The following is a 22,320-nucleotide window of genomic DNA, read 5'->3' on the forward strand; positions in this document are numbered from 1 at the left end:
GGGAAGTGTAAATTGTGTGCATCCCCTGTTGCCAAACCGGCGTGGCACTGGGGCCCATGCAGCCATACTGCCGGTCGTCGGCGCATCGCTTGCGCGTTCCTGACAGCATCCATTCTCCACGTTTCGTAAGATCGGTGCATTTGCATTCTCCAGAGGCATCTCAACCCGCGCAGTGTCTGCGTGCACATGTCGCACATGTCGGGGCAACCCCCCTTTCGCAATTCGTGCCAAACCACGGGCATGCCTCGCTATGTATCTTCGCAGTATGACAACGAGCATTTGTCGTAAAAATATTTGTCCTGCTGAGGCTGCGGGTTGCGTGTGTTTCTGTTTGGGGCGGTGGGGGCGGGGTTGGGCAGGCAGTGGCATAGCCGCTGGAGGCAAACTCATACAAGGCTGAAGCCCGCAGCCAGGCAGCCCGCGCAAACCTTACATGCAATCATTGGCGACCCGAAACATCATGGGGGAGGTGGGGGGTCGACCAGGGTTAGTGCCCGGAGACTATGATTTGTTGGCGTTTGAAGCGTCAACCCGTCCACGCCAGCAGGGGCTTCCCCTAGATCCCCACTGCAGTCGGCACGCAAGGCAGGTCGCTCTATGCCAGAGTACGGGCCGCGCGTATTCAGGCACCAGGCCACTCAGCCAACTGCAATTCAACGAGCTCCGAAAGCAGTCACAATACTGTAGACATTTATGGTAGCGGTACGCTGCTCACCCAACACACCCAGACAGCCCTCACCTTCAACGAGCATGACTACCTCAATGTTGCACATACGACCTTGGAGGGTTGGTGGAAGTGTGCAATGCCGCCGGCAAATTGCACTGCGCCCACCCCATCCACACGCCCCCGCCCTGAACATCTCCTGCACCCAATTCCAGTCCCAGGCCGCCCACGGCGCCTGACGGGCCTGCCGCTGGCAAGCCGTGTTATCTGTGTCTTCCAGAACAAGCACACATGCAAACACAAAACACACACATGCAAACCCACACGCGCATGCCGCCGCGGCACTACCTGCTGAAAATCTTCCCCAGCCCACCCCCCGCTTTCAACACCGCCCGTTGCTTCTTCGTCGCCAGTGCCATCCATGCACCTATCTGGGGGGTGCCGCCCCCAGCCAATGGCTTCGCCGCTGCCCCGCCGCCGCTGCTGCTGCTGCTGCCGCTGCCCCGCCGCCGCTGCTGCCGCGCACACCCTTCCTCACCACCAGCAGCGCGCCCAGCCGTATTGAGGCGGCCATGTAACGTGCAACCGCCTCAGGCCGCCTTGGCCTTCCGGGTCCCCGCCCTAGGCCGTGTCCCCGCCTCAGGCCGCCTTGGCCTTGCGGGTCCGCGCCACCACCAGCTCTGGCTTGCCTAGGTCGCCCCAGCGCTCGAACGCCAGCAGCAGCAGACCCGACAGCACACAGGCCGCCGCGCCGCCTGGCAGGTGGGGGGGGGGGGGCCGGGGGTGGCGGTTGGAGGGAGGGGGACGTGGAGGCGGCGAGGAAGAGGATGGGTGATGCAGGGCACCAGTCCAGGGCACGGGGGCAGTGGGTGGCTAGTGGTTGGGCCGGAGGGCGCCGTCGTCACCATCACCCTCACCCTGGCCCTCGCCCTCCCTCCCTCCCTGCCTCCCTCCCTCCCTCCCTCCCTCCCTCCCTCCCTCCCTCCCTCCCTCCCTCCCTCCCTCCCTCCCTCCCTCCCTCCCTCCCTCCGCCCCGCCCCGCCCCGCCCGCGGCGCCTACCCAGGAAGCAGCCCACGTTGCCGTAGCCCGCCGCCCGCGTGAGGTCCGCCAGGATGCCGGCCACCGCGTTGCTGGCGGCCAGCACGAAGCCTGGAGGGAGCGAGTGGTGGAGGTGGTGGTGGGGGCGATGGGGTAAGACAACGAGGAGGGGAAACGGGGTCGTCGGCCCTGCTCCCAAGCCTAGACACCGGAGACCCAGATAGGTGGCAGGTGTGTCCCCACCAATGCTGCACGCACCGATGCACACATCCCGCACACATAGACCCACCCACCCAACCCCACCCCACCCCGACCTCCCCAACCACCCCCACCCCTCCACCCACATACCCTCCCACCCCCACCCCCACCCCTCGTTCACATCCAGGTGAGTATTTTAGTTTAGATTTGCAAGTAGTTGGGCGACGGGGTCCGCGCGCGGCTCGCACTGCTGACATGACTTCGGAGCTGCTCTGGACTGCTCCTTCCACCTGCTGCTGCTACGCTGCCCAAGCCCGCCCGACTACCTATGGTGATGTACCACAGCTCGCATATGCGGCTGCAGTTTCTCCTTGCAGCGCGACTGTTTCCTTACGGGATTGGTTCAAAGTTAACCCCACCCCTCCACCCACCCACACCCAGCCCCCCTCCCACCCCAACCCCTCCACCCACCCACCACCCACCCAGCAGCAGGTCAGTGAAGGACACGGCTGTGCCGGACAGCCGGCCCACACCCGGGATGACGCCGGTGGGCATGTAGGAGGAGATCATGGAGATAGTGATGGCTGGGGGGAGGAGGAGGAGGGGGAGGGAGAGGGGGAGCCGGGGGGGGGGGTATGTGAACGAGAAAGTCAGAGGCGGGGGAGCAGGGGGATGGGGAGGAGCAGGGGGAGGGGGAGGAGCAAGGGGAGGACGAGGGGGAGAGGAGGGCTGGGTTGATTGGTAGGGGCAGTTAAGGAGGTGCGAGGTGGGCGGGAGGTCCGAGGAGGTTCTGTCAGACGGAGGAGGCAGCCCAGCTAGTAGGCTGTGCGTGTGCTCTCACCGTGCGTCATGGCCATGTGCAGACCGATGAAGGCGGCGCCGCCGAACATGCCTGGAGGGGTGAGGGCGGCAGTGAGAGGAGGAGGGGGGCGGGGGGTGGGGGTAAGCGGTGCGCGTGTTGGGAGGGGCGAACTGGGGTGGGGAGATACGTGAGCTTGCGGCAAGGGTGCTCTCACGGTGGTTGTGTAACCAAACGCCCCTAGGACCTGCCCCAATTATCACTCCGCTCCCTCCCTTTCCTCTCCCCTTCCCTCTCCCCTCCCCTTCCCTCCCCCTCCCCTCCCCATCTCCCTCCCCTCCCCCTCCCCCTCCCCCTCCCCTCTACCCCTTCCCACAAACCGCCCCTACCCCCAACCTCCCCACCCCACCGACCCGCGGGGCTGGCCGTGGCTGGCAGCGCGAACAGCAGATCCGCCGCCACCATGCAGGCGAATCCCGCCAGCAACAGGCGGTTGCGGTTGGACACGGAGGCGCCGCTGATGCGGGCCAGCGGGGCGGTCAGGATGGTCTGGGGGGGGGGGGGTTTGGGGGGAAAGGCGGGGGAAATGGGTGGGTGGGGGAAGGCAATGAGAGTGGGTGCTAGTCCCGTCGCACACACACGAACCCCCCGCCCCCACCCCACTCACGCACGCGCGCACACCTGCGCCAGCATGTTGACCAGGGTGAGCATGGGCAGCAGACTCTTGGGCATCACCTGCACATGCACACGTGTATGTGTGTGTGTGTGTGTTTGTGCGACACGGGAAAGACCAGCAGACCGGTTGGGCATAACAAATCGGGACGTCTCCAGACCTTGGCATATTTGCAGGTTGACGTGACTGCATCGCCTCTTCGGCGCCCGGTTTCGACCGACATATGACACGACTGTCTCCCCTCTCCTCCGCCTCCGCCTCCTTCCCCTCTCCTCTTCACCCCTCGCCTCCATTCCCCCCCCCCCCCACCACCACACACACTCTCACCGCTTTGGCCCGCAGTGACAGGAAGGACGCGTCGAAGCGCGCGAAGTACAGCACAGCAACCACCGCCAGGGCCTGTGAGGGGTGGTGGTGGTGGTGGTGGTGGTGGGTTGCAAACATTGGCACAGAGAAGTGTAGCGAAGTAGGCAGGGGGGCAGTGAGGGAGGTGAGGCGGGGAGCTGCATTGCTGGGGGGTTGCAGTCATGACTAGCTGAGGAAACCAGGAAATGCTAGACGGCAGGCAACCGGGAGGGCGGGGTAGGCGGCGCCCGTGAGCGAGTCCGTGAGGCAGTGGTGAAGGCGGGGGGGGGGGGTACATTCATGATTAGTTAAGGAAGTGGTAGACGGTAGACTATCTTGCGGAACATCCAGCGCTACCGACGATGTCGACGGGGGGGGGGGGTGGCAAGTACCAGCCCAAACTGGGGGTCAAACACGGTATTCGCAAACCCTAGGAGCGTGCCGATACCGTACCAGCACCCACCGCCACACCAAGGCGTCGACCCTCTCCACCCCTGTGATTGTTCCTACCACCCACTCGCCCCCCACAGCGCCGCCCACCTGCCAGTACGCGGGCTGGAAGCTCTTCACAATCGCCACGCCCTTCTCCCACCAGCTCAGCTTCGGCTCCGCCGCCGCCGCCGCCGCCTCGGCCGCCTGAATCAGGCTGGGCGGCGCCGCGCCGGGCGTGAAGCCGCCGCCGCCGGCGGCGGCGGCGGCAGCGGCGCCGGCGGCCGCCGAATCCATGGATCCCATTGCGGATGGGGCGGCGGAGGCGGGCGGCAGGTCGATGGAGATGGATCCGATGGTGGAGGACTGGACGGGCGGCGGCAGGGGCGGGCTGTGGGGCGGCCCGAACAGCTCTTCACGGAAGTTCTGTGGGGGTGAGGGGTACGGGGTGGGAGGGAGGGAGAGAGGGGGAGGGAGGGAGGGAGGGGTGGAAGGTGCGGGGTGAGGGGTGGTGGTAAGACCGAGGAAGGGATGGGAGACGAGGTCAGAACGAGGAAGGGTGTGAGTAACAGTGAGATGGTAGGAAGATACCGTGACGAGCCAGGGAGGCCGGACGGGGCCGGCGCAAGGCCGCCGCACGTCGCGAACTCTTCCTAACAAACTTGGCCGTAACACAGGCACTGGAGTATGTGTTATTGACATGTCCCCCCACACGGCGAAGAATGTGTGCATCTGCATGCGGGCTGCTCACCCGAGCCAGCTGCAAGCTCCCGCCCCGCCTCCGGCCCCGCTCGCCACGCCCCTCCACCTCAGCCGCAGTCACCGCGCCCTCATGACCCCAGCAGCCCGCCGCCTCCCTGACCCCGGCCGCCGCCCCCACCCCCACCGCTACTGCCACTGCTACTGCCGCCGGCGCTGCTACTGCCGCCGGCGCTGCTACTGCCGCCGGCGCTGCTACTGCCGCCCCTGCTGCTACTGCCAACCCGTCCTCGTCCGCACGGGGCGCCGCCGCTGACGCCACACGGGCCTCAGGAGCCGTGCCCGCACCTGGCCTGCCGCCACCACCCGCCCCTGCAGGTTCAGCTACAGCCGCCTCCGCCTCCGCCGCCACCCTCGCCGCTGCCTGACCCGCTGCTACAGCCGCCGCCGCCGCCGCCGCCTCCCTCGCCGGCACCGTTCCAAGCCGCATCCGACCCCCGCCGCTCCGGCTGCCGCTTCCGCCTGCAGCCGCGCCGCCGCCTCCCAGTCCCACTCCTTTGGCTGCCATCCCCCCTCCCCCTCCCCCCCCGCCTCCCCCGCCCCCTCCCCATCCGCCTCCCCCTCCCCCCTTCCTCCCCCGCCCACCGTGACTAGCCAGGCCAGCGCCAGGCCGGGCGGCACGGCGGCCACCGCGAAGGTGAGGATGTAGTTGGAGCCGGTGGCGGCGAAGGTGACCGCGGCCACCGTGGAGCCGATCAGCATGCCGGCGGTGGCCAGCGACTGGCGCAGGCCTGTGGGGGGGGGGCGTGTGTGTGTGTGTGAGTGTGTGTGTGTGTGTGTGTGGGGGGGGGTTGAGGCGGGGGTGGGGGTGGGGGGAAGGTGCAAGGATCTGGGTGTGTGGTGGTGGTGGTGGGGATGGAGCGTGTGTGTGTGTGTGTGTGTGTGTGTGTGTGTGTGTGTGTGTGTGTGTGTGTGTGTGTGTGTGTGTGTGTGTGTGTGTGTGTGTGTGTGTGTGTGTGTGTGTGTGTGTGTGTGTGTGTGTGTGGGCGTGCACGTGTGTGCGTTCAAAAGGCTATATGGGAGAGGACCGTGTGTGCGAATGCAACTAGCGGGTCGGCGATTCGGTGATGTACGAGTGCCTTGGCATGGCAGCGTGTAGGTGGTGTGGCGGTGGTGGCAGGCGGTCTCCCTCCCTAACCCTCGCTCCCCTACCCTCGCTCTCCAACCCTCCCTAACCCTCCCGCCCCCTCCCTTCCTAACCCTCCCTCTTCCCAGCTCCCTTCCTCCCGACCCCTCCCCCAATTCCCTACTCAAACATGAGTGTAAGCCCCGCCTGGTGATGGGACGTTTCCACTGGGCCCGCGCACATAAATCCCCCCTTCTCTGTACCAATCTTCGCAACCCCTCCCACCACCCCCGCTCCCCCCTCCGCCTCACCGTACGCTGCATCCGGCGCGTCACCGCTCTCCTTAGCCAGCTCGTTCATGACGGCCTTGGTGGGCGCCTCACGAATGCCCTTGCTCAGCCGGTCCAGCAGCTTGGCGACGAAGAACCTGGGCAGCGGGGGAGGGGAAAGAAGGGGGGAGAAAGGGGAGGAAGAGTTGTAGACACCAGCCCCAAGTAAAGCAAACCAAGCCAAACTAGTGGAGCACAGGCACAGGCGACAGCTGCAAGCGGTCATACTTATGGGAGGGAGGATGGCGAATTACTTGCCCGCGCCCAAAGAATAGGTCCCATTAGTCAAGGAATTGCCGCCCAACCCAGGGAGGGAGAGAGGATGGTGATGAGAAGGGGTTTGGCTGGCTTCAGTTGTGGGCAGTGGCAGTGGCACATGGGCAGTGGGCCGGCGGCTGGCGGCGGCACAGGAAGGCGAGGGCTCCCGTTACGCCGCGTGCCAAGCCACCTGCACCTGCCGCTCCCATCCTCCACCCCCCTTTCCCCACGTGTGGCTCCTTCGCACAACTTCGCTCGCTCCCTCCCCAAGCCTCCCCAACCCTTCCCAACCCGCCCTCCTTTTCCCCACTCCTTCCCTCTCCAACCCTCCGCAACCCTCCCCCCTCCCCCCTCCCCCCCTCACCAGTACAGGCAGGCTGTGACGCCGAACACGCCGTACACGGAGCTCAGCAGCGCAAACATGGGCTTGCACGCAAACGTCAGCAGCGTGCCAAACACAAGCACGCGCGTCTGCGTGTGGGGGTTACATTCGTGACGTATTAAGAAGAAGCGCAGTTGCAGCCAGTCACATTGGTACACATGTAGAGAATGGAGATCAGAGCGCCTAAAGTTACCCCACCTACTGCCTGCCACCGCCATATACTGCCTGTTCCCTCTTCCTGCTCCCAGCAGCCCATCGAACCAGTCACAACCCCCCGCCCCCCACCTCCCCGGCCGCCTCCCCCTGCCCCTTCCCCGCCTCCCCCTTCCCCCTCCTCCCCCGCTCCTCCCTCCCCTCCACTCCGCCCACCTGGCTGCCCAGTATGTCGCCCACCACGCCGCTGACGCCCTTGCTGAGCTGGCACAGGAACTGCGCTGCGCCCTGCACCGCGCCGATCTGTGGGGTGCGGGGGGACGGGGTGGGGTGGTGGCGGGTCAGGGGTGCGTGGGGCGTGGGTGTTGGGGTTCGGGGAGGGTGCGTCGCGGTGCGATGGAGCCGGTGCTGACAGCCTCACACACATACACAATGCAACCGCTGCCCCAGCCTCATTCCACACCATTGCCATTTTCTGCGGCTGTTGGTGCAGCGCCTCCCTCCCTCCCTCCCAACCTCTCCCTTCCAGTCCTTTCCTGTGTCTCCCTCCCCACTCCCCCTCTCCCTCCCCCTCCTCCCTCTCCCTCTCCCCCTCCCCCTCCTCGCCTCCCTCCCCCTCCCCCTTTAGTTTGGGCTGCTATCCTACCAACCTCCCCCCCCCTCCCTTCCCCTCCCCCCCCTCCCTTCCCCTCCCCCTCCCCCCTTGCCTTGGTGGTGCTGAGCCCCCAGCTCCTCATGCACGTACAGCGGCAGGTAGGAGTCGTGGATCAGGGTGGCAATGGAGCACAGCATCTGGCCTGTGGGGGAGCAGGCGGGCGCGTGTGTGCGAGGGCATGCGAGCGCGTCGGTGTATCAATTTGTTTCCATGCCAGGAGACACACTCGCGACATGCGTTTTGAATCCTGGCAGCCCCCAACCTTCAACAATTGTACCCCCATCCCCTCCCTCCCCTCGCGTCTGCCCCTTCCGCAAACCCCCCTGACCCAGTGCTCACCCACAGCCAGGGCCAGGAGCTTGGAGTTGCAGCGCTCGTCACTCAGCGGCCGGAACAGCGCCGCGAGCTTGGCCAGCGGCGCCGGCAGCGGCTTGCCCGTGCTGCCGCCACCGCTGCCACTGTCGCCGTTGTCAGCAGCTGCAGCGGCCTGGGCGCGAACGGTGATGTTGCGGAGGTTCTTGCGAACAGGCCCGGCACCGGCGCCACCAGTTGATGGCCATGGCAGCCGCGGGGCGCGCGAGCGGCAGGCCGTGAGCCCGTTGCGCAACGCTCCGGCAGCCGCCGCGGCGCCAGTGGCAGGAATCAGGAGACGCCGATGGCTCAGGGCCGCAGGCATGGGCGCAGGTGCCCGCGCGAGGCCGCTGGCAAGGACCATGTCTGATGTCTGAACCTTGTTAGTGGCGAACCGAGCTCGCCGGATCCAAGGTCGCCCGCTGGCGATGTTATGCAGGTAGCTGCCCTGACCCTGAGAGCTTTTATAGCTTGGAAGAGCTGCTCGTGCGCACGACGGAAAAAGCTGCTTGAGTTCAACTGCCCTTGGCGCGAAAGGTCTCGGTCAACGAGTTCAGCGAGGGGATACGTGCAGTATGCCCAAAAGTAGTACCTGTATTGTGTTGCGGTGCCGCAGGAGGATAGTACGGTAGGTGGGCAGGGGGGCTTCAAGACTCTTGCGAGGGTTTCGGTGCAAGTCGCTTTTGACAGGCGAGTCTTGTGCCCCGCGCTTACTTGGAAAAGTGACCTAGGTCCTGCATATTATTTCAGTGCTGCCCTACCTGCGGACGTGTCGCTTCGCATTGATAAATCGCGGAATGGAACTCGTTCCTGCCGGTTCACCTGAACGACCTGAAGGCGCTACTCATGTATCGCTGTTAACATGGCGCTTCCTGTGCCGTAGTGCGGTGTTTGGGAGCTTAAGTTGTCGAGGATCAGCTTTGCTCCAAGTTTCTGTCGCACATTTCACAGAGAATCCAACGCCGCACCTAGCTATAACGTATCACTACAATACATCGACTGCATTCGAGCTGGGAAGCTCACTGCAACGCACACGGCAAGCTGGAATCGGTACCTGCCCCGCCAACGCGTACCTTTGCACGCGTGCCTTCGGCGTGTTTGCGAAGCCTGTAGGAGGTCCTAGACGACGTTGCGCAAGGTATTGCAGACACATCGCACATAATGGCTTCGGGCAGCAGTGTCGACGCCAGCCCGCACGGCTGGGGTGTCGATGCCCGCCACGGTGCGAGGTTCCCTTCGGCGACAGCGTCCGGCGCCGGCCCTGTCGCGCTCGCGCTAGGCATCTGCGCCAGCCGTCGCGGCGGCATGGGGTCCCTCTCTCGTTCTCTACGCTCCTGGACCGCCCTGCGGACCGCCGGAGCCCCCCTCTCATCCGCTGCCGGCGGCGCCGTAGCAGGGTCAGGCGCTGCGGCATCAGCGGCAACAGCGCTGCCCGCCTGGGCCTGTGGCGCCGGAGCCGTCGGCGCCACCACCGCTGCTGCTGCTGCCGGCTCACATCTTCGCCGTGCCGCCGGGCGCTTCGGCGGCTGGCGCCAGCCGCTGCCACCCACCTCGCTGCAGCCACAGCACCTCCAGACGAACCTGCAACTCCTAGCCAAGCCCGCTGGTTCCGCCCTTCATACCGCCGCCGCGAGCCACGAGCGGGCCCGCCTCGGACTCGGGCTGGGCTGGCTGCCGGCCCGGCGGCACATGGCCACCGGCGGCGCCGCGGCCGGCGGCGGCGCCGCCGCCGCGGCCGCCAAGGGCGCGGGCGCCGCCGCCGCGGCCGCCGGCGGCGCGGCCTCGGCGCTGGCGAAGCGTCTGTCGGGCGGGCGGCTGGGGTCGGCTCTGCGACTGCAGGTGGCGGCGGCGTGGCAGAGCTACGGGCGGCTGGTGTATGGGGGCGTGGCGGTGCTGTCCGTGTACCTGGTGTGGTGAGTGGTGGGGGGCGGGGGGCTTAGGGGAGGGGGGCTGAGTGAAGGGGGCTGATGTGGGGGCTGAGCCTGAGCGGAGGCGGATGGGGGGCTGAGCCTGAGCGGAGGCGGATGGGGGGCTGAGTGGAGGCGGGCGGGGGGCTGAGCGGAGGCAGGTGGGGTGATTGCAGGGGGGGGGAGTGGAGGCGGTGGGGCGATTGGAGGGGCCTGAGGGGACGGGGGCAGAGCCTGCCCAACCAGGGGGAGGAGGCGGGGGGGGGGGGCTGCAGTGACGAGCTGCAGCGCTTGCGGCGTGTGCGTGTCACCAAGCGACAGCGCAGATAGCCGCGTAGAGTTACAAGGGGAGATGGTGGTGGCGTCTCCCAAGACGTGGCGCGAGACTGAGCGTGCATGCCCCTGCGCGCCCAACCCCTCGCCGGCCCTCCAGCCATCACCCCTAGCCCCGTCCTGGCGTGTTACCCGCTGCCCCTAAGTGCTCTAACCCCATCCTCTCTCCGCCCGCCCACCCACCCCTTCGCTCCCCCCCCGGCTCCCCCCTCCCACCTGCCCCCCCCCCCAGGCGGCTCATGTACGGCGTGTCCAACCTGTTCATTGAGCTCAACAACACACTGGCCGAGTGGGGGCTGCTGGTGAGAGAGGGCGAGCGAGCGAGACCGCGTGTGTGTTTGGGTTGCACGTGTGGCCCGATCGCGGGAACGCCGGGAAAATGGGTGCCCCAGCCCAGAGAAACAGGTCGCAATAGTCAAGAAATCGTCGGGGAGAAGAGAGGGTAGCTGGGCAACAACACGCACGGTCGGCCTGACACGCACACGGGCATGACCCTCCCCTAGTTTGGGCTGGTATCTAGAACCCCCCCCCCCCCTTCCCGGGCTGGTATGTACAACCCCCCCTTCGCGTGCCACACGAGGGTTCCGACACGCCGCCCACCCATCCCCTACCCACCCGCCTGCCCACTGCGTCGCCCCGCACAGGGTCTGGCTGTGACGGTGGTGGTGATGGGCGCGCTGTACGGCAGGTGGCGCACCGCCGTCAACCCGGCAGCCGTGTACAGACAGGTGGGGCGCTGGGGGGTGGCGGCCTGGTGGATGGGGGGGGGGGGGGGGGGCGGGCGGGTTGGGCCCTGTAATGCGGGGCCGCGAAGATGCGAGCCAAGAAAATGGGTGGACTGCATTTATGCTACATCGAAAACGTGTACAGGTGTGTGTCTGTGTCTGTGTGTGTGTGTGATTATGCGCACACGCGCACTGACTGCACCGCGGCACCCAACTGCAGGCAATGGTGAAGCTGAACACCAACGCCGGCGTGCTCGAGGTGCGTGTGCACGCGTTTGTGGTTGTGTGCAGGCGCGTGCGTGTATGAACGCAAAGTGGGAACGAGAGTGTAGAAGCGGCACACGACCGTATGTGCGATACGTGTGTTGTACGGCGTTCCTGTTCACTGGCGCCCTGCCCACCCCATATTCCTCTGCCTCATCCTCATCCTTCTCCTCCTGCTCCTCCTCCTGCTCTTCCCCACACGGCCACATGCTCTCACGCCGCCACGCCGCCACCATCCCACCCACCCACAACTCACCCACCTACCCACAACTCACGCCGCCCCTTCCCACCCACCCACCCACAACTCACCCACCTACCCACAACTCACGCCGCCCCTTCCCACCCACCCACCCACCCACAACTCACCCACCTACCCACAACTCACGCCGCCCCTTCCCACCCACCCACCCACAACTCACCCACCTACCCACAACTCACGCCGCCCCTTCCCACCCACCCACCCACAACTCACCCACCTACCCACAACTCACGCCGCCCCCTCCCACCCACAACTCCCCCCACCCCCCCCAAAGGTGATGGGCGCCCCGCTGGTGGGCAGCGACGTGCGCGCCTACGTGGTCACAGGCGGGGGGCTGTACCTGAGCAAGAGCATGCGCATCAAGGTGAGCCGCGGGCACACACGGCACGTGCGCACGCACACACACACACACACACACACACACACACACGAGCGCAGTCGTTCTTTTTCCCTTTTACAAGTAGTACACCACAAGCACATATATCCTCCCTTGTGCGCTAGCGCTAGAGCACACACCTACGCATGGTTACACCCGCCCCGGTTTTCTTTGGGGTTAGGATTGAGTTACTTTTCCCCTTCTGTTCCCAAATAGTTCCCAAACCCACCCACCCCCACCCAACCCACGCACACACACACACCCCATCACGCACGCAGCTGCGCAGCCGGCGCATCCAGATGATGTTCCCGCTGTCGGGCCCCGAGCGCAAGGGCCTGGTGTCGCTGGAGGCCAAGAGGAAGGTGCGAATGAGGCTAGATGTACATGTATGTGTGGGCGTGTGTGTGTATATGTAAGGAACGCACAAGGGCAGAGTGCGTTTGTGTCTGTGTGTCAGAGAGCACTCGGAAGAAGTACACGAGACTGTGTATGCGATGCATTTCTTCGCCTGTTCGTGGTTACGCCTTCACTTTTTGAACAATCATACATGTAACGCCCCGCTTCAGGCCGGCCGCTATGACTGGCGCCTGCTAGCAGTGGACCTGGGCCCAGAGCTGCAGGCCGCGCTGCCCGCCGGCGGCGCACACGCGCTGTCTGCCGCGCCGCCGCCCCGCCAGCCGGCGGCGGCGGGCAAGGAGGGCGGCGCGGAGCAGGCGGCGGCGGCGGCGGCGGCTCGGCAGCAGCGTGTGTACATCGTGGGTGACGCGGTGGCATACGGCAAGGGCGGCGTGCTTGGCGAGCTGCGGTCGCCCTTCCTGCAGGTGCGTGTGTGCGTGTGTGTGTGTGGGGGGGGGGAGTGGGGGGGTCTGTGCCCGAGCCCCATATGTCCCAATAGTCAAGGAATCGTCGCCCAAACAGAACTGCAGTGCGGGGGAGGGGGACTGCTACCGGTCGCCATGACACACCGCTGCCAAGAGCCACCCGCGTCCACACGCTTCGCCTTGTTTGTCGTACACGCCCCCATTCATTTACACGCATGCCATACACGCGCTGTCCCCCCCCAGGCTCTGAGCAACTCGCGTTCGTACGAGGTGGAGGACGAGCTCGAGGAAGAGCTGGACGAGCTCAACGTGCCGCCCGAGCACACCGGCGGCGCCGCCGGCGCCGCCGCCCGCGGCCTGGCGGCGGCGGCGGCGGGGCTCCAATCCAGGGTGCGGGCGGCGGCGGGCGACGCAGCGGCGTTGCTGCGCAAGGCCGGTTCGCCGGAGTTGTCGGCGGTGGAGGGCGGCGCGGCGGCGGCGGCAGCGGCGGAGGCGGGCGCGAAGGTGGAGGCCAAGGCGGTGAAGGAGGAGGCGAAGCAGCAGCAGCGGGAGAAGGAGGTGGTGGCGAAGGAGGAGGCGGTGGCGAAGGAGGAGGTGCGGGGGGTGGGCGAGCAGGCGGCAGCGGGGAAGGCGGCGACGGAGGGGCCCTCCTGGTGGTCCCGGGTGCGGGCGGTGGTGTCGGGGCCAAGTGAGGGGAAGTGAGGGGTAAGCGGTGGGACAGGCGGGTCAGCACAACGCTGTCAACGTTTTCCTGCAGCAGGATTTGCGTGTTGTGGGAGGAGGGGGGAGGGGGGCAGGTGGGTCCTGAGTAGCTTTAAGTCAGGGTAGTCGCCGCGAAGTGTCTGTGTATGCGTTGAATGCTGCGGCGGTAATTGGTTGCGTGCCCTGGTGCGGTAATTGGTTGCGTGCCCACGTGCAGCTGAAGCTCCCCTGCGTTCCGTTTGCGTAGTATATGCAGCCCTTGGCTCACGCGGGTTCTCGGGTGAGGTTAAGCTGGACCTACGATTCGCTTGTTTGCCAAGCCTTCCGTTCCTGCTTTATGCTCGGTGCAGTTGGTTGGGCTGTAGACGTGGTAACGTTTGCAAGGCATACTCTATTGAACACCAGCTTGGCTCGCACCGCGACGCAGAGTCAGGCAGCATAGGCAGCAAGCAATCGAGACTTCATGGCCGTGGCGCGCGAGCGCCCTTTCCTTGCATCGCAAGCGCCTTTCCGAATGAAACCGTGGGCTCAATCAATATGCAACACTGTTGGTTGTGGAAGCTGGTGATTACGTGACGAGCAACGAGCAAAAAGCCGGCCTGCGGCTGAAGCACTCGCCTGCAGTTGGGTCGGCCGGCGCGCCTGACTGTCCCTGTTGCTGAACACGCCTGTTCTGGCGTGCTAACGCTACTGCTCTCAAGCACATTGAGTACACAACTTTGAAATTCGTATTGCAAAGGACTAGTAGCATCAGCAGGACTCGGCGGCGCCGACAGCCGCGGCGTCGGACACTCGGACGACCGGGGCGCTTGCGCGGTAACCGGACGCGTGTCTAATATTCCTTCGCCTGCCCGTCACTGAGCTTACGTGCTAACTTTGAACCTTGTGCCCTTTACATATATTGATTTGTGTGCGGACATACACGAATGTTGCTCGCCTGAACGAAAAGACTCTCAACACCAGCTAAGCTCGTTCGTCAGTGACCTACTCCCACTGGCCTCCTTACGGCGCTGAATATCTTGGGGTTGCATCGCTTCAAAGGTGCGCGACTGGGATAGGGGGCTTTCCGATGACGTCGACCCCGCTCGGTTCGGCTGGCAGCGAGCCTTGTGCGGTTGTATGCCTGCGCGGCCTTCCGCTACAAGCTACTGAGGGGCCTTGAGTACTTACCTGTCGGGTTATTGAATATCAGTGCAGAAGCGAAGTCACGCTTGTCACACCTTTACAAACTCGGTCGGAGGACCCAAATGCCAGCACCTTTGGCCTGCGATGCCTTGTAGGTCGAGCCGCTGTGTAGCCAAGTTATAGGATGGCCCACCAGGCAGGCCAAGGGCCTTCGCGGAGCGCTGGTGGGAGAGCTGTCGCTGCACAAACACAAACAGCCAGCAGCGCCAAACCTCGGAGGGCGCCCCTTCGAGCGACCTCGCAATGCATTATTGTGACAGCACTTGTATGCATGACCACTCTAGCCAACGCAGCCTTCATGCCCTTTGAAGGTGAGTTTCGCGCCGGCTGCCAGGAACTCTCGCTGAAGTCGCGCGACAGAGCTCCTGCTGATGTTATCCTACATTGAACAAGTAACAAATCAGCTGGGCGCTGGCCATTGCCTGAGTTATGAGTGTCCCGCGGTGCGCCTACCGCTTCACCCTCCACCTGCTCCGCTCACAGACAAACGCCCTTCCCCTTCGCAAACCCGCGCTCGCAACCCCTCCCCCCGGCGCGCTGCAGGTCGGCTGCTGGTGCTCAACGAGCCGCGCAAGGCCGACAAGCTCGTGGCATCGCCCACCTTTGCTTTCTATTATCCCGACGTGAGTGGCAGCCTCTGCGACTGCGTGCGAGTGCGACTGTCAGTAGCGCCTTTTAAAGGCACCGCTGGCAAACGCTACCGGCGCTGGCGCGCGCCCGCTGCCTCCGCACAGCCGCCTGGGCAGCATGCGGGAGGGGGTCCGGGGGTCCAGGGCGATGCCGGGCGGGAGCTCTAGGGTGCCGTGGGACGTGGGGCGGGGCTGTCAGATGAGGTAGTACCTCGCGGCGCCAATGCTGTGGCCCTCCCGGCCTTGCCCCCCCCTTCCCCTCACACACACGGCGCAACCCTCCTCCCCTGCCGCAAACTGCCCTCCCCCCCTCTGGACGTCGGCACTTCAAAATTGTGGTTTCACCGCGCCGTTCCCCATTCCGGCCCCTCCCTCCGCCCCACCTGACGTCATCCCCCCCCCACACACACACACACGGCACGGCTACAGGACTACTTTGTCTACCAGATTAAGTGGCAGGGCGTGGCGCCGCCAGATGCCTTCTACAAGACCGGTGAGGGGTCAGGGGCCCGCGGTTTGGGGGGGGGCGGTGCGAACTGCAAGAGGCGAAACTGCAGGAGCAAGGGGGGGGGGGGGTAGATACCAGCCCAAACTGAACGGAATCGGGGTGCGTGTGGGTCGGCCGCATTATGGCGGTGTGTCAGATGTATCTAGGGAGGTAGGCAGGACAGGCACAGGGAGGCGGGGGTAATGTGCCCAAGCCCGTCATGGTCCCAGTTGTCAAGGAATCGGGTCGTCTCTGGAGGACTCTGTGTCTGATGTGTAATTGAGTGTGATTTGGACTATCCCCCTGCCCCTACCTGACCCCCGTGTCTCTGATTTCTAGTTCGGAGTTGGGGACACAGCCCGTTTCTCCAAACCCCCTCCTTGCTCCCACTGCTCGAACCCCGCAACCCCCCCCCAAATCCCCTCCCTCCCCTCCATCCCCTCCATCCCCTCCCTCCCCTCCCCTCCACCCCCCCCCACCTCTCCACCTAGGTGACGCCATCCGCCTGGTTGTGGACCTGGACGCCTCGGGCACCATCCCCAACCCCAACGAGAACCCCTCGGCCGGGCCGCCCGGGCTGCTGGTGGTGATTGCCTGGGAGCCGATGGTGTTTGGCACCGTGAGCTGGGGGGGGGGCGGAGATTGGAGGGGGAAGGGGGACAGAGGAGGGGCCAGTGGGGTGGGGGGAAGGGAGGCGGGGGAAGAGAGGTGAGGGTAAGGAGGTGGGGGAGGGAGGGGGGAAAATGTTAGGCGCAGGAGGTAGAGGTGGCAGGGCAGGCCGAGGCAGTGTGGCGGCGGGGCTGTGCGCCTCTGCGCCTATTTCTTCGGGGAGGGAGCACGAAAGCATGCAGTGTTGCAATGCCCCTTGATGTTTGCGTGTCTTTGACTCTGTGTTTTGTGTCTGTGCCCTCGGGTCCTGCCTGCTGCTGCCTGCGCAGCCCGCCAGCGAGCCTCTGGGCCAGTCGCCGCTGCGTGCGGCGGTGTGGGTGGTCACCTCCGTGTGCGGCAGGCCGGTGCAGGGAGGCATGAGCGTGCAGGTGCGGCCGCGCGGGCGGAGGGGGGGGGAAGGGGGTAGCGGGTGTGTGTGTGTGTATGCGTGCACGTGTGTGTGTGTGTGTGTGTGTGTGTGTGTGTGTGTGTGTGTGTGTGTGTATATGCGTGCACGTGTGACGTGTCCGGCATCAGGCGGCTGGCTGGGCATTGGGCTTGGGTAAATAGCTCCCCCTCTGCTCCTCCCCTAACACTGCGCGCGTCAATTGTATAGAGCCGCACCGCCATGTGCTCCCTCTCTCCCCATGTCCCTCCCTTTCTCCTTTCTTCCCACCTCCCTCCCTTCCTCATCCTCCCTCCCCGCCTCACCATCCCTCCTCCCATCTCTTTCTCCCTCCGCCGCCCCCCCACCACACACACAGGAGGTTGAGGAGATCATCTTCGGACCGCCGCCCGGCGCCGCCGGCACCTCCACCTCCACCCGCGCCACTGCCCTGCCCCGCACCAGCCTCAGCCGCCTCCTCGACACCTGCTCCGCCGGCGTGCTCGCCGCCTCCGTGTACGACATCTTTAGCGGCGGCGTGCCCGCGCCCGCCGGCGGCGGCGCCATCAGCCGTGCCGGCAGCATTGTGAAGGCGCTGGAGCTGCCGTGTGAGGGCTACAGCGGCACTGGCGCGGCGTGGAGTGCGAGGCCCAACAGCGCCTGCGGCTGGAACGAGCTGTGGGGGTGGCTGGAGTATGCGCGCGACAGCACGCCCGAGCTGGGCCAGTTCGGGGTGGGTGCGGGAGGGGAGGGGCGCTGTGTGTGTGCGTGTGTGCGTGTGTGGGTGGGTGGGTGGGTGGGTGGGTGTGGGTGTTTTTTCCATTCCCCATGAGAGGGAGGGTGACGTGTCCCATGCCGCTGCCTCGCCGCCACGCCTGCCCTCTGGCCCTACGCCCCACTCCCTGCTCAACTCCGCAAACCCCACGCCTACCCTCTGGCCCTACGCCCCACTCCCTGCTCACTCCGCAGCCCCCACGCCTCCCTCTGCTCTCCTCCCCGCCCCCTACTCCCCCCAGACCAGCGACTTCCCTCGCTTCCTTCGCCAGCTGCTGGTGCTGCCGCCGCCCACCGGGTCAGGCTGGCCCGTGTGCAAGGCCTGGCAGCAGCGGGGCAGCCTGGGCTGTGACGCGGGGGCGGGCTGCGCCATGTGGGTCAAGGTGAGCGGGCGGGCTGGGAGGGGTTGGTGGGTGTTGACCGAACCAAGCCGAACTAGCGGGGGGGGAAGGGGGTACACCCATGCGAGCGGCGTATATTCATAGGGGAGGGAGGACAGGGAGGGAGGAGGGGCTGGGAGGGAGTTCCTTGAGAGTCCGGCACCATGGCGTGAGCAGCCCCCGCCCCCCCCTGCTCACACCGCCCTCATCTGCCTAGTCATACATCCCGTGCCTGGGCCTGTATGGGCCTCAACCTCCGTCTCACAAATGTGTTTTGTGAGCTAGGAGTGGCGGAAACCAAGCCTCCTCCCGCAAACACACGCACGGTGTCGACCCCCTCGCTCGTCTTGCATTTTCGGGACTGGGTGGGCTTTCTGATGATGATGGGACTTCATATTTGGGCCCGAGCGACCCTCCCCCCCTCCTACCTGAGACCCGCTAGTTTAGATTGGTTTGGTTAAGTTTGGGCTGGTATGTCCAACCCCCCACCCTCCCCTTGCACTTTCCTGGCCCGCACCCTGCAGGCTGACCGCGCCAATCTGTTGGAGTGGGCGGCCACCCAGTTCGGAGCCAGCCTCACGCTGCGGCCGGCGGCGGCGGGGCTGGTGGCGGGGCAGCGGCCGGTGGCGGGGGGAGACCCCAGCGACCCGCTGGGCTCGCCGGAGGGCGGATACAGGTGCGGGCGGGTGGGTGTGGGTTTGAGGTGGGGTGACACGTGTGCGCGTGTGTAATGCATTGGCGGGGGGGTCGCGTGGCAGAACTCAACGGAGCTGTCTTCTCCCATCTTTTGCCACCAGTCAAGGTTGAGGGTGGTTTAGTACTGTTCGTGCGTTGGATCGCCCGAGCTGCCCCTCCCCCCCGGCCGGGGACGGCCGCTCATTGGGTAACGACTTTATCTGCAGTCTTCAGTGCATCCCGTACCGCTTTTCCAACCATCCTTGCAACCCCCCGCCTCTGCCTCAGCCCCATCCTCCGCCCCGCCCCACCCTGCCCGCGCAGGTGCTTCAACGCGCCTCACGCCTACAAGCTGGGGTTCGCCTCTGCGGTGAGCACCTTCGACGCCACCAACCGCGCCTTCATTGAGAGTGAGTGCAGGCGCTGAGGCGGCGAGGACAGCAGGCAGGCGGGCGGAGGCGGGGGGTTGTTGATACCAGCCCAAACTAAACCGGGGATCTGGCAGGAGGGTCCTGCCGTCTGTTCCGGGCACTGCATAGCCCGTGCACCTAGGGCCCGCCCGGGCAGTGCGTATGACGGTACATTGACGGCAGCGCCTTCCCCCGCCTGTATCAACGTCAACATCTCCCCCCTCTTTTCACACAGCCGTTTTCCCCTAGCTAGTACGGCTTCGTTCTGCCTGCTCGTCCTGTCCCGGCACGGGGCGCCTTCTACATTCTACTAGGATTGAAAGCGACTTCCCCTCCCCCTTACGCGTATCACTGCTTTGCACCTGTCGCCTCTGCCTGTACTTCGCTGGCTCAGTTCGGCTTGGTTTAGCTTGCGCTGACGTTTGCAAACCACCCACCCGTCGTGCGCGCACACGCACAACCCCCCACCCCACCCACCCACCCCCCACACACACCCCCACAGGCAACCCCACCCAGGTACTGCTGCCCGCCTCCACCACCAACCCCGTCAACACGCTGGTCGTCAACCCCACCTGGCCGCCCTTCCCGCCGCCCGCCGGGCCGCCGCCGCCGCAGCCGCCGGTGCTGTACGGGCAGTATCGCAGCCGCCTGGACGGAGACGCGGGCCTGGCGGTGAGTGGGGTGGGGTTTTACTGGGGGCAAGCGTGTTGAGTTTGTTGGGGTTGCGTGATGTTTTCCAGTTTGTCAAATTTTAATGAACCTAACTCCTGGATAAATGCGGCTGGGACGTCCATGGGGGGGGCTGAGAAGCGGTTGTAGTCACATGAGTACTGGGTGGAGGTTTTCAAACCTGCATAATTTCATTTGCCGTAACCCACATACACACGTCCGTTGCCCCGCAGCCGTCTGTGCGCGAGCGGCTGCTGTTGCACACGCTGAACGCCACGCTGGACGTGAGCTCGGGCGCCCTGGGCACCCAGCAGCCCAGCCCCTCGCCCGTGCTGGTGGCGGCGCTGCAGCCGGGTGCGTGTGTGTGCGCGCGTGTGTGTGCGTGTGTGTGTGGGGGTGGGGTGGGGGGGGGGTTCAACTGGCCTTGTTTACGTGCGTGTGCATCCCAACATGTGTGCTGCAGCTAGAGTCAGGCGATCAGGCCTGTCGCCGACGCGCTTCCTGTCAGCGTGTGTCGGCTGTGCCCCGCATGTCGTCGACTTGACGACCAAAGCCCGCCCGCCCCCTCCGCCATTCCTCACTCCCCCGCCCCCCACCCACCCCATACCCACAGGCCAGCTGTACCGCTACACAGCCGGCCGCGTGGTGGTCAAGTGAGTGCGGGGCCTGAGGGGCATGTGGGGCCAGGGGGTGAGTCCATTTCAATCCCAAAGAAACCAAAACCCAGGGGCCCGCGAGGCACCGGGGGGCTTGTGGCGCCCCGCCCACACCCTAGGGTTTGCGCAATGGGAGAAAAGCACATTACAGCCCCACCGCACTCCAGGTTTGTTATTTTGAAACCTCCATCCACTAACTGACCCTGCTGACCGCCCGCAGGTTTGAGGGCCTGCAGCCGCCCGTCAACGGCGGCGCCTCCGACCCGGCGGGAGTGGTGGGCGGCGTGGCGCGCGTGACCGTGTGCGGCTACCGGTTCACGGTGGAGAGCGGCGTGGAGGGCGGCTGCTACAACGGCCTGGATGACGAGTGAGTGGCGGGGGGGGCGGGGGGGGGCAGGAGGCATGGGGAGCGGTGGGAGGCGTGGGGAGCGGGGGGCGAGGGGCGGGGGGAGCGGCGGGAGGCGTGGAGCTGGGGGATAGCGGGCGGGGGTGTGGGTGATGCAAACGAGGCAGTGGGTGTGTCCGGGCGCGGTTTGAGGCAACGTCAACGTTGTCTAGAGCGCAGGCTGCTTCAGGATGATGCCTAGCGTAAGTATGCATGTGCGCGCACATACACAAGCACATACACAAGCACACACACACACACACACACCTTCCTGTTGTCAACACACAAACCGGCGTACTTGCTGGCTCCCCATGCCCAATACTGACTCGCCTGCTCACTTGGCTCTTGCCAACGCAGTTGCGACGGCCTGGTGGACGACCAGGATCCAGACTGCGCCTAGTGGGGAGTGGTCGTCTTCACCTTATTTAGGAAGAGCCAAAGACACGAGCACGCAGGACAAAGGCGGGAGCGCGCAAGTGCTGGCCTGGTCGTGGACGCCGGCGTGTTTGACACGGACACGGGGAACTGGGTGTTTGACTGGCTGGGTGACGGTTGGTGGGCGAGGGGAGATGTGTGGGGTGCCAAGCTGGGGAGTGCATAGGTGAGGCGGCATTGGGCAGTGGAATGCGACGGGGCACAAGGGGGCGCGCGGCGGGATGGGTTTTGCGACACGCCCCTGGCGATGTGCGGCAGGAGGGAGGCGGGGTCGGGGGCAGCGGGATGAACAGGAAGAAATCGGGCGAAGCAAATGTTGGGGCTCTGCTGTCGGGCCTCCGTAGCTGAAACTTGAAAGCGCTACTAGATGCGTTGACTCCGTTGATTGCTGGCGTTGCTCCAATTGTTGAATACATATATAACGAAGTAGTAGTAAAGTGCGATGCTGTGCCGGCTACCCGGATTGCAAACCTAAAGCTACATCGCTGCAGCCTAATCACTTTGGGCTCTTAGTCATGCCATCTGGTCATTAATGATGCGACATGGGCGTACGCCTGCCCGTGCGCCTGGTGCTGCAAGGGTGGTTTAAAGCATGGCTTGGCCCGGCTGCGTGCTAATTAGGGGCAGACACGATTGCGAGCCTGGACTGTTGTGTGTGATTCCGGCGGGGATTCATTTTGACCACATGAACACCCACGCGCAGCGTGCAGTAGGTGCGTGTGCGCTGCAGTGCATCCAGGCTCCAAGCAGCCCGCAGCGTGGGCACGCCACGCAATCCTCATGAGTGGCCCGTGCGACAGCGTGTGGCCGGCGGCGGTTTGCTGCTCCGGGCATTGGGCAGGGTGGGCTGGTTGGGCTGTGACTGCGACCGGACGTTGGCTGTACATATACGTTGGTGTGCGTAGTTCGTGTTGGACGGGCCCGACCGGACGGCAACATGCGCGCCGCGCCTTGTGGAGGCACGTGCGCGGTTTGCCTTACTAGGCTTCCTACCGTACATTGATAAGAACATATGATAGATTGTCTCCGTTCGGACCACATCAGATGTAAAACAGAGCCAGCTTGAGGCGGGGCCTTCCGTGGGGGTCTTCTCTGGCTGCTGCAAGCCAGGGGAC

General features: G+C 65.3%; 3 protein-coding genes across 3 annotated transcripts; 2 read left to right on the forward strand and 1 right to left on the reverse strand.

The window, feature by feature from the left end:
• Window positions 1–417: 417 nt before the first annotated feature.
• On the reverse strand, window positions 418–8,822 carry CHLRE_05g232751v5 (uncharacterized protein). The gene is made up of 14 exons (XM_043062161.1): window positions 8,089–8,822; window positions 7,818–7,891; window positions 7,311–7,397; window positions 6,924–7,030; window positions 6,284–6,399; window positions 5,492–5,637; window positions 4,259–4,573; window positions 3,701–3,772; window positions 3,382–3,435; window positions 3,114–3,249; window positions 2,743–2,793; window positions 2,384–2,485; window positions 1,725–1,814; window positions 418–1,419 (listed from the first exon to the last, which is right to left on the reverse strand). The coding sequence occupies exons 1-14, from the start codon at window positions 8,462–8,464 to the stop codon at window positions 1,304–1,306; spliced, it is 1,842 nt and encodes a 613-aa protein (XP_042924552.1). The 5' UTR covers window positions 8,465–8,822; the 3' UTR covers window positions 418–1,303.
• Window positions 8,823–8,922: 100 nt separating this feature from the next.
• Window positions 8,923–14,234, forward strand: CHLRE_05g232752v5 (uncharacterized protein). Its single transcript, XM_043062162.1, has 8 exons — window positions 8,923–10,013; window positions 10,573–10,642; window positions 10,985–11,068; window positions 11,286–11,324; window positions 11,863–11,952; window positions 12,243–12,326; window positions 12,531–12,785; window positions 13,029–14,234. The coding sequence occupies exons 1-8, from the start codon at window positions 9,262–9,264 to the stop codon at window positions 13,485–13,487; spliced, it is 1,833 nt and encodes a 610-aa protein (XP_042924553.1). The 5' UTR covers window positions 8,923–9,261; the 3' UTR covers window positions 13,488–14,234.
• An 88-nt stretch (window positions 14,235–14,322) lies between these two features.
• On the forward strand, window positions 14,323–22,267 carry CHLRE_05g232600v5 (uncharacterized protein). Its single transcript, XM_043062159.1, has 15 exons — window positions 14,323–14,528; window positions 14,768–14,983; window positions 15,216–15,295; window positions 15,731–15,794; window positions 16,280–16,407; window positions 16,727–16,825; window positions 17,201–17,554; window positions 17,838–17,978; window positions 18,500–18,651; window positions 18,975–19,060; window positions 19,563–19,732; window positions 19,963–20,083; window positions 20,343–20,382; window positions 20,606–20,752; window positions 21,128–22,267. The coding sequence occupies exons 2-15, from the start codon at window positions 14,944–14,946 to the stop codon at window positions 21,168–21,170; spliced, it is 1,665 nt and encodes a 554-aa protein (XP_042924554.1). The 5' UTR covers window positions 14,323–14,528; window positions 14,768–14,943; the 3' UTR covers window positions 21,171–22,267.
• Window positions 22,268–22,320: the final 53 nt, after the last annotated feature.

The sequence above is a fragment of the Chlamydomonas reinhardtii genome, chromosome 5 (genome assembly GCF_000002595.2).
Source record: "Chlamydomonas reinhardtii strain CC-503 cw92 mt+ chromosome 5, whole genome shotgun sequence".
NCBI classification, from domain to species: Eukaryota; Viridiplantae; Chlorophyta; class Chlorophyceae; order Chlamydomonadales; family Chlamydomonadaceae; genus Chlamydomonas; species Chlamydomonas reinhardtii.

Coding starts and splice junctions, on each gene's coding strand:
- CHLRE_05g232600v5 (XM_043062159.1), top strand. CDS start 14,944: ATGACCACTCTAGCCAACGCAGCCTTCATGCCCTTTGAAG. Junction 14,984..15,215: donor AGCCTTCATGCCCTTTGAAG/GTGAGTTTCGCG, acceptor GGCGCGCTGCAG/GTCGGCTGCTGGTGCTCAAC. Junction 16,826..17,200: donor AGGGAGGCATGAGCGTGCAG/GTGCGGCCGCGC, acceptor CCACACACACAG/GAGGTTGAGGAGATCATCTT.
- CHLRE_05g232752v5 (XM_043062162.1), top strand. CDS start 9,262: ATGGCTTCGGGCAGCAGTGTCGACGCCAGCCCGCACGGCTGGGGTGTC. Junction 11,953..12,242: donor GCAAGAGCATGCGCATCAAG/GTGAGCCGCGGG, acceptor TCACGCACGCAG/CTGCGCAGCCGGCGCATCCA. Junction 12,327..12,530: donor CGCTGGAGGCCAAGAGGAAG/GTGCGAATGAGG, acceptor GCCCCGCTTCAG/GCCGGCCGCTATGACTGGCG.
- CHLRE_05g232751v5 (XM_043062161.1), bottom strand. CDS start 8,464: ATGGTCCTTGCCAGCGGCCTCGCGCGGGCACCTGCGCCCATGCCTGCG. Junction 5,638..6,283: donor CGCGCCGGATGCAGCGTACG/GTGAGGCGGAGG, acceptor CCCCCCCCACAG/GCCTGCGCCAGTCGCTGGCC. Junction 1,815..2,383: donor CTTCACTGACCTGCTGCTGG/GTGGGTGGTGGG, acceptor CGCTCCCTCCAG/GCTTCGTGCTGGCCGCCAGC.